Below are 15,117 nucleotides of genomic sequence, written 5' to 3' on the forward strand. Positions count from 1 at the left end.
GAAGGAAGGAAGGAAGGAAGGAAGGAAGGAAGGAAGGAAGGAAGGAAGGAAGGAAGGAAGGAAGGAAGGAAGGAAGGAAGGAAGGAAGGAAGGAAGGAAGGAAGGAAGGAAGGAAGGAAGGAAGGAAGGAAGGAAGGGAGGGAGGGAGGGAGGGAGAGAGGTCCAAAAGAATTACTGAGAAAATCGAAAACAGCATGCCAGAAATAAGTACAGAATTGTTTTTATTTCATATAGCACAAAAAATTACAAATGGGAGCTGTGGGAATTTTTTTTTTATGTTTCATATGGGGCAGTTAGGTAGCTCAGTGGATAGAGCCAGGTCTGGAGATGGAGAGCCTCCTCTCAAATCTGGTCAGAAGCAAACATTAGATAAACTCCCCAACACCAACTACTGGGTAAAAGGACTCTATTCAACAAGAATTACTGAGAAAAATGGAAAGCAACACAGCAGAAAACACAAATTTTTGCATCCTGTATCATGGGTAAACTTCAAGTGGATACTGAATCTAAATGTTATAAAATAAATCACATTAAAGGAAAATTAAAAAGTAGCTTGCAGAGCTTTGGTTGAGAGATCATTTATAATCAAATAAGGAACAGAAAAAAGCACACAATATAAAATATATGCAATTATATAAAATTTTAAAGCTTCTGAATGACAAAATCAGTGCAATTAGAAGAAAAATTATTGAATGGGGGAAAAATCTTTGCATCAAATATCTTAGAGAAAAGTTTGCCATCCAAGAAAAATAACATAAATATATGACCAAGAGCTATTCTGCCTTAACACTATAAGAACATATAAGACTTAGAAACTACAAAATGTACTGGCCTAAAAAAATCAGGGTTATGGTCCTGGTTTTGTCACTGACTCTATGTGAACTGGGGTAACTCATTTAATCACTGTCGACCTCAGTTTCCTCCTTTATAAAATGATGGGTTTGTCTAGTTTTCTATCATTCTGTGTTCTGTTTTAGGGGAGAATAATGTAGTTGGAATAAAACTGGGAGAGTAGTTCAGTCCTTCTGCCTTCACTACCTCTGCACTGGAATTCACTTTGTTATCTATTTTGTAACCTTGGACTTCTAGGATCACAGGCTAGTTGAGCTATAAGGGAAGCATGTAGTTCAATCCCCTCTTTTTGTAGGTGAAGGAAATCAGCCCAGAGAACTTCAGTGACTTTCCCAAGTTCTCAGAGCTAGTCAAGAGCAGAATGAAGAACTGGAACTCAGGTCTTCTGAATCCAAACAAAGTTCTAGGACTCTTCCCTCTCCTTCACCTCTCTTATGCCATCAGTGACCAGGTCGTGTCTCTGCAGCAATAACTTTCATATTCACCCCATCCTCTGTTCTCACTGCTGTTACTTTCATACAAGTCTTCATTGCCATATGTCTGATCTATTTCATGATTCAATCATGTCCAACTCTTCATGACCTCCAGTTTGGGGTTCTCTTGGCAAAATTACTAGAATAATTTGCCATTTCCTTCTCCAGCTCATTTTTACAGATGAGGAAATTGAGGCAAACAGGACCAGCCAGTAAATGGCTGATTTAAACTCAAGAATATGAGTTTTCCTCATTCCAAACCCAGCGCCCTATCCCCTGTGCCACTTATTGCAATAATCTCATAAAAAAGTCTTTTTTAATTTAATTTTTAAACCATTACCTTTCATCTTAGAATCAATACTAGGTATTGGTTCTAAGGCAGAAGAATGGTAAGGATTGGGCAATAGGTTAAGTGACTTGCCCAGAGTCACACAGCTAGGAAGTGTCTAAGGCCACATTTGAACCCAGGACCTCTCATCTCTGGGCCTGGCTCTCAATCCACTGAACCACCCAGCTGCCCCCATAAAAAGTAGTCTTGACTTCACTTCCCTTTCAAACCATTCTGCCCCCAAATTTTTCGTTCCTCACAATCTGGTTATGTCATCCCTCCTCTCAAAAATCTTGGCAATTTTATCCCCTTACTTCTTACCAAGTAAAGTTCCAAATGAGGAAGAGAAATGATCACAACAGATAAGATACACAACTCTTCTGCCTAGCCTTCAGGCCTTTGCTAATGTGGTGCTGCCTGACTTTTCCAGTTATACATTATATTCTCCCCAAACTTTTACTCTACTCCAGCCCAAATAAACTTCTCTACCATAAACAACTCCATACATTCCTGCCTCTACCTGTAAGGTTGTGCCTCTCTCTATCCTTCACCCGCTGAACACACCATCAGCCTTCAAGGACATCACAAACACCTGCCGCGTCTTCCACAAAAATTTTCCCTGATCTCCCTCGTTGGCGCCAGTTTCTCACTGACTTCCTGTGGCTTTGTTTTGCTTGTGTCCAATATACTTATATAATATTGCATACTATGTTGATCGGTATAATAGAGAGGCTAGAGGAGTAAGCAGAGAACTGGTCTCTGTCAGAAAGAACGCGCTCCCAGGCTTATCTCTGAGATACGCTTGCTAGTATCTTCTCAGTGCATCAGCCACTCTCAAAGATTATCAGTGGCAGAGAAGTGCCAACCTGCACTGGTGAAGGGACTTTCCTCACAGGTGAGTTTCCTGTACTAATTAAATTATAGGTCTAGTCCCAATCTCTAAATTAATCCTCCTACTAGACCATAAGCTCCACAAAGGCAGGAAATGTATTTTACTTTATCTCCCAGGAGCCACCTAAGGCACCACTCTGCCTGCAGTAGTTGCTTAATAAATATTGGTTAAATGATTATATTCACTGAGGCAGTCCTGGTGAAATATTCAAACTCCAGATAAAGAGCTAAAATGAAATAGTAGAAAGCAAAAGTAAACAAACAGAGAGAAAACATAAATCTTAACAAAAAATAAATGGCCACAAATAGTTCATAAAAAATAATAGTATTCAACATTATTGGACCTAACATTTACACAGTGCCTTTTAAACTTATGCGAAACATTATCCTACTTGTATAACCTGGGCAAGCCATTTAACCCCAGTCTGCCTCAGTTCCTCATCTATAAAATGGGCTGGAGAAGGAAATGGCAAACTACTCCAGCATCTTTGCCAAGAGAGCCTCAAATGGCCTCACGAAGAGTCAGAAGTCACTGAAATACCACAACATCACCGTAGTTCATGCTAGGAGTGTTCTTTATGTAAGTGTGAGTGCTCTGAAGGTGAGTATGGTGAGTCCCACTGAAGAACACTTTTAACAGCCAGTAGATGGTGCTGCTGGCTAAGGTCTGCTCATCCTAGGTGGTGGGAACTCCCTGTTCAATACAACCACACAAGCAGTCCATTACTTAAGGCTAAATGATCCTGCAGAGCTGCTACGCGTGTGATGAAGGCACGCAAAAATCAACTAGTAGGCTAGGCTTTTTCGGGTTCATCCCATGAGAGAAATCACAGGCATTGCCATGCATGAGCAAAGATCTGTTTAAAAAATGGCATCATAAACACAGAATATTACGGTAACAGTAACCACCTATGTGACACCGTCCCCAAAGCTACACTTCCAAGAAGGAGCCTATCTTCAGTCAGAGATAATATAATGAAACAGGAAGTCAGAAAGGCCGGACTGCTGACCTAACATGCTAGTGACCTCAAACTGCAAAACACCGAGAAGGGCTCATGGCTGAAAGATTCCCCAACTCAAAATTAAATGAAAATGCTACATAGCCAGAACATGATGTGCTGTTCTTTTTTCAGCCCCTTAAATGTAACCATGAGCAATAAATGGAAGGTACACCAATAAGCAGAGCTAGAATTTGAACAGCTTTGAGGATTCATCCAAGGAGATGGTCTTCAAGGGTGTTCAGTGAGGTCATTTCTGGGAGCAGTCTGTAAAATGTTGCCAAGTTGTGGAATTTTAATGAACTTTTTAAAAAAATGAAATGAAAGGGGTGGCTCAGTGGACAAAATCCAGTCTGAAGAGGGTTGGTCCTGGGTTCACATCTGGCCTCAGATGCCCCCTGTGCGACCCTGGCCAAGTCAACCCCAACTGCCTAGCCCTTACCATTCTTCTGCCTTGTAACCAATATTTACTATCAATTCTAAGGCAGAAGGTAAGGGGCTTCTTAGGTTTGGTTTGGTTTTGAAGATGAAATGAAATTCAATATTAGCAAGGCTGTGGGAAAAAAACATGCTAAAAGGTGGTACAGTAGACTAGTGGCAAACATGTTGGAAAGCAGCATGGAAAATGCCGTAAAAGGCATAAAAGTCATCATTTTAAGAAAATATGTATAGTTGAACTTTTTGTAATATCAAAAAAAATGGAAATAAGCTGTATTCCAATGCTAGGAAACACTGGACCTAAATAAACTAGGGTTAATCAACAGAACACAAATGGATTACCAAAAGCAATCAAGCATATGAGAAAATTTCCAAATAAATACAGAAAATCCTTTGTGAAAGGATCTAAACCAAAACCAGCAGAGCAAGAATTATGTATACATTGGCAAAGAAGGGGAGAGAGGGAGAAAAGGAGGAAAGGAGGGAAGGAGGGAAGGAAGGAAGGAAGGAAGGAGGGAAGGAAGGAAGGAAGGAAGGAAGGAAGGAAGGAAGGAAGGAAGGAAGGAAGAAGGAAGGAAGGAAGGAAGGAAGGAAGGAAGGAAGGAAGGAAGGAAGGAAGGAAGGAAGGAAGGAAGGAAGGAAGGAAGGAAGGAAGGAAGGAAGGAAGGAAGGAGGGAGGAAGGGAAGGAGGGAGGGAGGGAGGGAGGGAGGGAGGGATTTCAAGAAGGAATTGTTAAGGAAAGTAAAATAAAAGTATTTTGAGGAGATTTGTTTGTTAATTCATTTGGTTTACCTTGTTAAATTCTAAGAGTTTAAGATTCCCCTGCTTTGTTTTCTACATTCATTTGGTTATTTGGTTTGGGCAGATGCTTATTCAGTTTATATTAAAGTTTTAATGAATAGAAAGATTATAGATTAAAAGTAATTTTATTGATATATAAAGCATTTGTATAGCATATGAACATTTTACAATATTTCATTTGATCCTGACAACACCCTGTGAGGTCAGGTTTATTAGATGAGTTAACTGAGCCTGAGTTAGTTTAAATGACCTGCCTAGGAGCACGTATTTAGTAAGTGCCTAAAAACAGATTTGACTCTGGTCCATTGCTCTACCAACTGAATGGCAAATCTGAATATATTATCCTTGACTTAGCTTTTCTATAGAAATAGAATCTATTTTTCAAAGTGTATGCTGTAATTGTAGTAAGAATAAATATGATTTCTATCACCTTTTCCAGTTACAAAGCATTTTCAAAAACATGTTCTCATTTGAACCTCATAATAGCCCTCTGCATTGGATAATAAGAATCATACTTAAAGGATGAGGAAGGTGAGACTTAGGAAAGATGAATCGTTCCGTGACAAATCCAAAGTTTACATCCAGACACAAATTCCAGTAAGCTTACTTATTTCAGGAACAAAAGACTAAAGGTGACAAGTATAAAGAACATGAGCAAAGCAATCACATTTGCGGCACTGACTTTTCATAATAAAACCTCTCAGAAATGTTATCAATTCCTTAAACACCAGAAAGAAGTCTTGGGGGAGAGGGCAATTGTAAAACTAGAAGCTAATGTAATTAAACAAGGGCTCAGATACCAATTAGTAAATGTGTTAGAAGTTAGAGTAAAACAAGAGCATGTATTGGAAGGGGATGGGGGAAAGAGAATTTATAAATCCGATGCTTCTTTCAGAAAAGAAAAATGTGGCTCTTTCTTCAAAGAACACTAAGTCAAAGTAAAAGCTGTAGCAAATATATACAAGATGATGCAGCAGAATCAGATGTGTGGCTCTAGTTTCTAGTTTTGGTGTTGACAATGTCAGTCAAGTTAGCTTTTTTAGCTGGCAAGCAGACTATGAAGAGGCCCTCAGCTTCTTCCCTGCCATGATAGGTCCCAAATGGGGGGGAGGGGAGGGGAAGAAGGTTGTCTGCTATTTCTATCAAGAAGCGTTTCCAACACATAAAATGGGTCTAAAACTGCTTAAAATTTGCTTATTTCAATCCAAACCATTATAGTTTCTTTCTAGATGCTTCCATGCCAACTGAAAAACACACAATGGTGAAGGAAAAAAGGAATCATACTATACCTTTTCTTCTAGCTTTTCTGATAGAAAAAGTATGGAACCATCAAAGACTTTGGCCTTTTTCTGGAATTTACTGTGACTGCAAAGCAAGGCAATTCTCAGGCGTTTGGATGCTAACTCAGGACTGAAGGTCACATGGTACTGGAAGAGATGCCACTCTCTGGGCAAAGCTAGATTAAAGATGTTAGTGACCAGTTTCACCGGAGCACCACTGGTACCTAAGAAAAGCAAACATATTTGTGTGTTTGTTTGTCTGAACAAAAATTAGGCCATTTTATCCTTGATAGAATTACTAATGCCCATGCAATTGCAGACCACCACAACTGCAAAGCACCTTAGGAATCTTAGTTCAAACTTTTATTTTCACTTTAGTTCCCATTTTATTTTATAAAAGAGGAGAATGGGTCCCTAAGAGTTAAGCCTCATGCATCAGAATGGAGGCAAGGGAGAGGTGATCATACCTTTAAACACATCATATACAAAAAAGGAACACAATAACTAATGACAGAGTCACAGAATTTTGGACAACAAGAAATCCAAGAGATCATTTTAGGTTATCAGGAAACTGAAGTTTGGTAAAAATGTCCCCAGTCATTCTTTCTCTAAAGGGGAGGTTTTTAACCTGGGGTGTGTAAATTAAAAAAAAATAATAATAATTATATAAATAAAATAATTAAAAGTAAATAAAATAAAATAAATGTAATTGTATTTCAATACAATTGGTTTTCTTTGTAATCAGATATATTTAAAATCTTATTCTAAGAAGAAATCCAGAGGCTTCATCAGACTATCAAAGGGGTCTATGACACTCACAAAAAATTAAGCATTCCTTTATAAGGTAAGTTTTAGGCAATAATAATTAAGCCAATTTTACAGAAAATGAAATCACTCAAAGGGTCTGTCTTCCAGCATGGGCATCCCTCCACCAGTACAGAGGGCAGGTCCTATTATGATTTAGTTGTAAAGAGTCATATAAAGCACAGAGAGGCAAGGTGATTTATTTACCTAAGGTCACACACCCAGTAAATATCAGATAAGGGATTTGTACTCAGGTCTTCCTGGGTCCAAGTCCAACACTATATCAATGATAACATAATAGCAATAACTAGCATATACATAGGGCTTTAAGATTTGCAAAGTGGGGGGCAGCTGGGTAGCTCAGTGGATTGAGAGCCAGGCCTAGAAATGGGAGGTCCTAGGTTCAAATCTGACCTCAGATACTTCCCAGCTGTGTGACCCTGGGCAAGTCACTTGACCCCCATTGCCTAGCCCTTACCACTCTTCTGCCTTGGAGCCAATACACAGTATTGATTCCAAGACAGAAGGTAAGGGTTTAAAAAAAATTAAAAATAAATTAAAAAAAGATTTGCAAAGTGCTTTACATATATTATCTCTTTTGATCTTCACAACAACCCTGGGAGATAGATACGCTTATCATTCCCATTTTGTAGATAAGGAATTTGAAGCTGAGTGTCTGGGGCAGTAACTGAACTCAGGTCTTCCTGGCACCAGGTCCAGTGCTCTGTGTACTATGGTTCTACCTGGATGCATTATACTGCTTTCACAACTAAAAAAAACCAAGACAAAATGCAAAGGAAATTGTGCATTTTAGACTCAAAAATTATTTCCTTGTATCAAATGAACAAAAGTAACAGTGAAAACAGTGCATAACATGAAGGTCTTATACCTGTTTTACAGTCTTTGACGTGTTCCAACTTCTCTCTGGTGTGGATTCCCAATTCCAGAAAATTTCTGTGCTGGGTTCTCCCTCCTCTTTGGACAAGAGTACATTCGGCCCCATCTCCAGCAGATATGCCTTCTTCAGCTGAAACAGGAATCTATGCTCTAATTTCAAAGGGCTACTACGTCTGCTCATAGTATTTGGAGCTGGCATATAGAAAAAATTCCCTTAGCAAGAACATTCACATTCTAAGCATTGTGAATAAAGCTCACTAATAACAAGCTATGAATTCACCAGAGTTTTTGTTAGGAATCCCCTCCTATTTTTCCAGGCTTCTTATACCCTACTCTCCACTATGTCCTCTGACCCAGGGACACTAGCTTCCCGGCTGTTCCACAAAGAAGATACTCCATCTCTTGGCTCTGGCATTTTCTGACTGTCCCCCATGCCTGAAACTTTTTCATCTCTGCCTACTGCCTTCCCTGGCTTCCTTTAAGTCCCAGCTAAAATCCCACCTTCTGCAAGAAGCCTTTTTCCAACCCTTCTTAATTCTAGGATCTTCCACTTTTTAATCATTTCCTATTTAGATATAGCTGGTTTATCCATATATATATATATACATATATATATATACATATATATATGTATATATACATTTTTTTTGCTTTTCTTCTCCCTTAAACTGTAAGTTCCTTGAGGATTTAGACTGTCTTTTGCTTCTGCCCAATGCTTAAGCACAGTGTCTGATGCAGAGTAAGCCCTTAATAAAATTTCATTGACTGACAATTTCCTGAAAAATGAATACAACAAAAATACTTGAAAAATAGTAAGTCATCTGTAGATGAGACAGTAGAAAACTTGAGCCTAATCTGCAAGTCTTACAACTTCCTGTGCCAAAGGTTTGCAGAAGCATTTCAGTGAAATTAAGAATTGTAACTCTCTGAGCCCATTTCTCCCATTTAAAGTTGAAATCACTGTTCATCTCCTTGCATTCTACTCCTATATTCTCTCTCCTCTAAGATTCAGTCCCAAAAACAGAAAAAGAGAAATTGTTGCCAGCTTCACAATCTGGAATACTGATAAACCTTCCACTACTATATGTGTATTCATCTCCCACATCTTCCCCTTTGTCATGAAGGTGAGTAAGTTTAACAATAGCATCCTCACATTATCAATCAGTCAATTATCAATAATTTATTAAGTAATTATTAGGTACCAAGCACTATTCAATTCATTGAGGACGCAGAGACAAATCTCTAACATCTCTGCCCTCAAGGAGCTTACATTCTATCAAAGGAGATTAACATGCATTAACATATAAATAAATATAAAACTAATGGCTTGGATTGGCCACAATCCTTCCCCAAATACATACCTCTGTCCCAATCATGGTTATTCAAAGGAACTAATGAAGATCCCAAAATCCAAGCTAGAGTAGGTAGCAAACATTGCTAGGTAAGCCAAATAATAAAGTATACTTTTTAGTCTAGCCTCCATATCTTGAAAAATGGAGGGAAATAAAAGGAAAAGATCCCACACACAGAAAATTAGTTACATGGTAACAAAGAATTGGAAACCAAGGGGATGCCCATCGACCAAGGAAAGAATGAACAAGTACTGTGATAGAATACTATTGTGCTATAAGAAATGACAAAGGGGATGGGTTCAGAAAACCTCAGGAGACTTAGAGGGCCAGATGCAAAGTGAAATGAGCAGAAGAAGAGTAGCAGTTTCAATAATAGAAATTCTTTAAAGCTAATCAGCTGTGAAAGAATTAATAAATAATATGATAATAAATAAATAAAATGATCAGCTAATCAATACGATGATCCAAAGGTCTCATGAAGTAAAGTGCTCTCTACCTTCAGATAAAGAACTAATGGGCTCAGAATACAGAATGAAGCATGTCTTTTCCCTTTATTTTTCTTGCTTTTCCCCTGAACATGACTAAAACAGAAATATACTTTGCATGAATTCATATGTCTAATGGAAGTCCTATTTCTTGCCTTTTCAATGTTGGAGAAAGGCTGGAGGAAGAGAATTTGGAAATGAAAATAAAAATTACATTTAAAATTAACAAAAAAGAAAAACAAGACAATACAATGCTTTGGGTGGAGCTACAAAAGAAGACTGCCACTGAAGAAGTCCAGAAAAAAGATTAAATGCATGTTTTAAAAAAAGGCCCTGGGGGCAGCTGGGTAGCTCTGTGTATTGAGAGCCAAGCCTAGAGATGGCAGGTCCTGAGTTCAAATCTAGTCTCAGACACTTCCCAGCTGTGTGACCCTGGGCAAGTCACTTGACCCCCATTGCCTAACCATTACCACTCTTCTGCTTTGGAGCCAATACACAGTATGGATTCCAAGATAGAAGATAAAGAGTTAAAAAAAAAGGGGGGGGGGGAGGCTCTTGCCTAAGAAGTGGCTTCCTCAGCACATCCTCATAAATGTAGGGCAGGGGTACTGCCTCAAAGCAGTATCTCAGTGGTCCAGTCAACCCACTTACATTTCTGTGGAATCCTCTTAATTCCCAGGAGACCAGAGCTGGTCGCAGCTTCTCTGTCTTTCGCAGCAAGATGACTCTGAAATGTGCAAGCAAGTATTTCTTTAAGAATTTAAGATGGAAATTGACAAACCAGAAACTGTCACAGTGTCCACATGGCACAGCCACCCTATAATCACAGTTGGATATTAACAAGAGTTAATTTATCAAATACTTATTAAGGAGGGCGGCTAAGTAGCTCGGTGGATAGACTGCTAGATTTGCAGCTGGGAATTCCTTGGTCCAAATGTGACCTCTCCTCGCTGTGTAACCCTGGGTAAAATCACTTAACCCCAGCCTTGGACCCGATACTCAGTATCGATTCTAAGACAGAAAGTGAGAGTTTAAAAAAAAAACAACTTATTAAAGGCAAAGTACTGTGCCAGGCCCAGGGGGGAGAGAAAGCTCCAGGGCCAGACTGTGTCTCCTCTCAATCCCCTCTCTCTGTGCCTTTGCCCTGGCCTTCCTCCATGCCTGACAAGCACTCTTCTCCTTACTTCCAACTCTTAAGAGTGCCTTTCCTCCTGGAAGATGTAACCCAAGGGCCATCTTGTTAATGAAGCCTTTCCTGGACCTCCCCAGTGCCAGCATCCTCCCTCCAAACTATTAGGATTTTAACTACAATAATATACAATATGTATTTATTAACTTGATGCTATATATGTTATATGCATGTGTGTGGGATACATGCACACGCACACACATAGAATGAAACAATTCCTCCCGCAGGGAGCTCATATAAATAAACTAATAAGTATATGTGAATATGTAAATATATGTATACATATATATTTATTTCTAACTACATACATTAATACAAACATATAAAAATTCCTCCTGCCAAAGAGCTCACATTCTAATGAAATAGCAAATATATGTAAATAGATGGGTACTATATATCTGCATATACTTGCTGTCTCTCATTACAATGTAAATATATATGTGTGTATTTGTATATATTTACCTGGACTTTCAATATACTTACAAGGACAATCAATTACATGGACTTTCAAATTAGAAGGTGAGTTTCATGCCAGTAAGGTGATAGATAAAAGGATGGATAGACAGATGGATACATAGAGTTAGATGGATAGATGGATAGACTGACAAATAGACAAATAGAGAAACGGACAGATAGATAGAGAGACAGACAGGTTGATTGATTGATTGATTAATTTACATATATTTCCTGTCTCTCTCATTAGAATGTGAGCTTCTTGCCAGTAGGAATTATTTCTTTCTTGATATTTGTATTCCTAGCAACTAGATCTATGCTTGATAAACTTACTTTTTGAGTGAAGTAATTAATTAGTAAAACAATCTAAAGGAAAGAAAATGGGTACAGAAATTTAGTTAACAGGCATTAGTACTGTTGTTCTTTTCTATATTTTCTATAATTCTACATTTTACATATTTTCAGAGATTTTTTTTTACAGAAGCTCAATCCCTAAGGAGTTAATAAGGCATGTTTTTATACTGAGACCTGCATGGCATGGTAAATAAGTTGGAATGACTTGGGTTCAAGTCCTGCTTCTGACATATACTAGGTGGATAGCCATGCACAAATCACTAAATCTCCCCTTGCTTCTCTCTTAAATCTGTAACTCATAGACTCTCTTAAGTGTGTAAATCACAAGCAGATTAAGGGTTCCATCAACCCAATGAAGCAAAACAAACAAACAAACAAATAAATATATATATATATATATATATATATATATATATATATATACTACTTTTCTTCTCTCAGTAACTTTCTCTGTATGAAGGCTATCACTAATATTTCCATCTTCAGTGTAGCATGTGACAAAAATAAAAACCATATTATGGTCTATAAGAACATAGTAAACTGCATTATAGTACATAAGAACATAGAATGCAAAATTTAGAACAGAAAGGACCTTAGAAAGCCAATATCTAACCCCTTCATTTTATAGATGAAGAAACTGAGGCACAAAAAGGTGCCTAGGTTCACATAGTCCATTATTCTAGGAATATACAGCTAAACATATTTTGGTCCAAAAAACTGCCTAAAAAGACTAATGTCTGACACTGGGAAATACAACTCAAAATATTTTCCATTTGCTGGCCAAAGTCACCTGTTTTGTGCAATGCTTCATTTTTAGTTGGGTAATATTTGGCTTCTGCATGAAATTGCATGGAAAGAGACGGAGAAGCAATGACAAATAATATTAAAAGTACCCTCAATTGTATTTCCTTGAAGTTCACAAATTCTTATCCAGAAACTTAAAATCTAAAAACATTTAAACCTAGGAGCTACAAAATAAAGATCTAAGCCCCACTGATTAGTTCAAGTGTCTCCTTAAAGTAAATATTCATGCATTCATTCATTCATTCAAATACTAAAAATCAACCAATCAAAAAGCCATTTATTAATGACTTACTTACCATGTGCAAGAACTTGGTAGAAAAATCATTATGCCTCTAGGACAGGAGTTCTAATCTGGGGACCATGAATTATTTTTTTTTAATATTTTCTTGAATGTGCTTCAATATTATTTGTAACCCCTTTGCAATCTTATATATTCTATTTTAAGCATTTAAAGACATTACTCAGAGAAGTACCCAAAGCTTCCCCAGATCTTCACGACCCTCCCAAAAAAAATTAAGAATTCCTGTTCAAAGATAAAAGGCAAAGTCCTCAGCTTAGTGATGAAAGTCCTCAATTGTAAAGGCAATGTCCTACCATGAGAAAAGTACCAGATCTGTAATACAAGGAGAGCTAGAGGTTCCTAGACCAAATTGTGGCTCTGCCACTTTAAAACTAACAGAATGATGAATCTTGAGCAAGACACTAGACCTCTAATTTCTACTCCATAAAATGAATCATTCAGATTGGATAAACTTTAATTCCTTTCTAGTTCTCAACCTCAGATGCCAGGAGGACCCTGAATATTATTATTATTATTAACTTAAAGAGCCAAATTTATTTTTAAAAACAGTCGTCAGCATAATACATCAGTAAAAGGGAAGGGGAAGATAAAAGCATAAAGAGAAAATTTTCCACAATAGGAAAATAAAGAAAAGGTCAGAAAGCAAATAAATCTGCAATATGGCTGATACAGACCCATGCCGAAGACTGCGATTGTCCAGATAGCCTGGATTCTGAACTTCTGTAGACTCCTCGGGCTCTCACTCTGGCTCTTCCAGTCATGTTTATCTGTAAGGCAATTTTAATTATTGAGCAAATCTGCCTTTGGTCATTCGATTTTTTTCCTGTGCGGAATAGCTCGATTGCCCCAAGTAATAAAAGGACCCAAAATGGAAACTTCTTAGCTCTGTACGGGTGAAGAATGGGAGGGGAGGAAAGAGAAAGTCCCCAAGTAGAAACAGAGGAGGTAAGGTCTATGCAGGGACCTTCAGGATAGGAGTGCCCCCGGGGGGCTCCCGGGACAATGGTGATTTATCTACCGCAGCTAAACCAAAGAATCCTGAAGGCACCCGGGACCCTGGCAAAGGCGGGAAAGCCGGTGATAGGGAGTAGGGGAGGTCGGATGCACACCCTCAAAGGTTTGGCGCTAGGAGTGCAGAGAAAGCCGTCCAAAAGAATAGGATCAGGAATCTGATGGTCAGACACCCCAGGGGCTAAATGTTTATCCTTTACCCAGAGTGCAAGGTTGCAAGGAAAGCCTACCAGCTTCTGCAAAGTCTGAAAGTCCGAACTCCTTAGCTCAGGTCTTCTCTTAAGGCGCAGGGTTTTCTATATCCCACGTGGGTTCTGACCCAAGTCTGGCTCCGCCCCTTCCTAAATTCTGTCATCACCCCACCCCAATACCCCATCCTCACCCGGACTTTTTCCCACCCACAACAGCCCAGGATCCATCCACCTGGGCACATAGTAAGACTACCTTTCACTGGCCCTGAGAACCAGTTAAGTGGGTATGGAGGGATTCCCTGGAGTGTGGCTGTCCCCAATGGGAGCGGATGTCCTTGAGACCTCCCCTGCTCTCTGCACAAATTCCAGAGAGTCTAGCTTCAAACCATCATTTTTTCTTGAAATAGGGATTACCAGGCTCCATAAATTTCTCCAAGCCGATAGTTTTTACTATATAATGAAATTTTTCTGAATCTAAAACTTTGATAAAGGAAAGTTTACTGAAAATGGGGTAAGGAATAGAAGAGAAGGCAAATCACAGTATGCGGCTTTTCCCTTACCCACCCCCATACCCAACCATTTATACGAATGGGATTATTTTTTAGAAGTGCAAAGAATCTGATGTGGTTACCTGGTCCAATTTTCCCAATTTAATAGAGGACGAAGGTAAATAAAACTTTGATGTTTTGAAGGACCTGAAAATTCTTCTATGAGAGTACTTTCTTTTCCCAAGGGGATATCTCTTCACCCCGAATCTAAAATGATTCTTGTACATATTTTCCCAGGCATTCTCTTTAGGCTCTGCCTATAGCATTCAGAGGCTCTCCTTATACCTCATATTTGGGTTCTCAAAAGGCTACCATAACTTTAAGTAAGGAATGAACCCATTTGCAAAACATGAATGCCCTGGAGGGTCATGAATGACACATGGGAGTATACATGTAGTGAAAATGTGACTGTGTCCTATAGATTTTGATATGTTGTCTCCTCCTTGTCCTTCTCTTTAATGAAGTCTGTAATTGTTTCTACAATTTTATTTTTTGACCCACAACTTTGGAAGAATTAGATTATTTAGTTTACATTTAATTTTAAATTTGCCTTTCCATGGACCCTTATTAATTATATTTTTTATGCATTATGATCTGAAAAAGTTGCATTTATTATTTCTGCCTGTCTGCATTTGTTTGTAATATTTCTATGCCCTAGTACATGGT

At 38.5% G+C, this 15,117-nt stretch overlaps 1 protein-coding gene across 2 annotated transcripts in view; it reads right to left on the reverse strand.

Annotated features, from left to right (window-relative positions):
- PIWIL4 (piwi like RNA-mediated gene silencing 4) overlaps window positions 1-14,017 on the reverse strand; it is a 56,244-nt gene extending 42,227 nt beyond the window's left edge. The window contains exons 1-5 of one of the 2 annotated variants that reach the window (XM_007494995.3): window positions 13,943-14,017; window positions 13,376-13,468; window positions 10,252-10,327; window positions 7,756-7,893; window positions 6,072-6,286 (exon numbers count right to left, since the gene is read on the reverse strand). In XM_007494995.3, the coding sequence (XP_007495057.2) occupies window positions 6,072-6,286; window positions 7,756-7,893; window positions 10,252-10,327; window positions 13,376-13,462 (516 nt within the window). In that variant the 5' untranslated portion in view covers window positions 13,463-13,468; window positions 13,943-14,017. Of the gene's footprint in view, window positions 1-6,071; window positions 6,287-7,755; window positions 7,894-10,251; window positions 10,328-13,375; window positions 13,469-13,665; window positions 13,754-13,942 lie in introns of those variants that run through there. The other variant, XM_016433904.2, reaches the window with a different exon arrangement.
- Window positions 14,018-15,117: the final 1,100 nt, after the last annotated feature.

This window comes from Monodelphis domestica, chromosome 4 (genome assembly GCF_027887165.1).
Source record: "Monodelphis domestica isolate mMonDom1 chromosome 4, mMonDom1.pri, whole genome shotgun sequence".
Classification (NCBI taxonomy): domain Eukaryota; kingdom Metazoa; phylum Chordata; class Mammalia; order Didelphimorphia; family Didelphidae; genus Monodelphis; species Monodelphis domestica.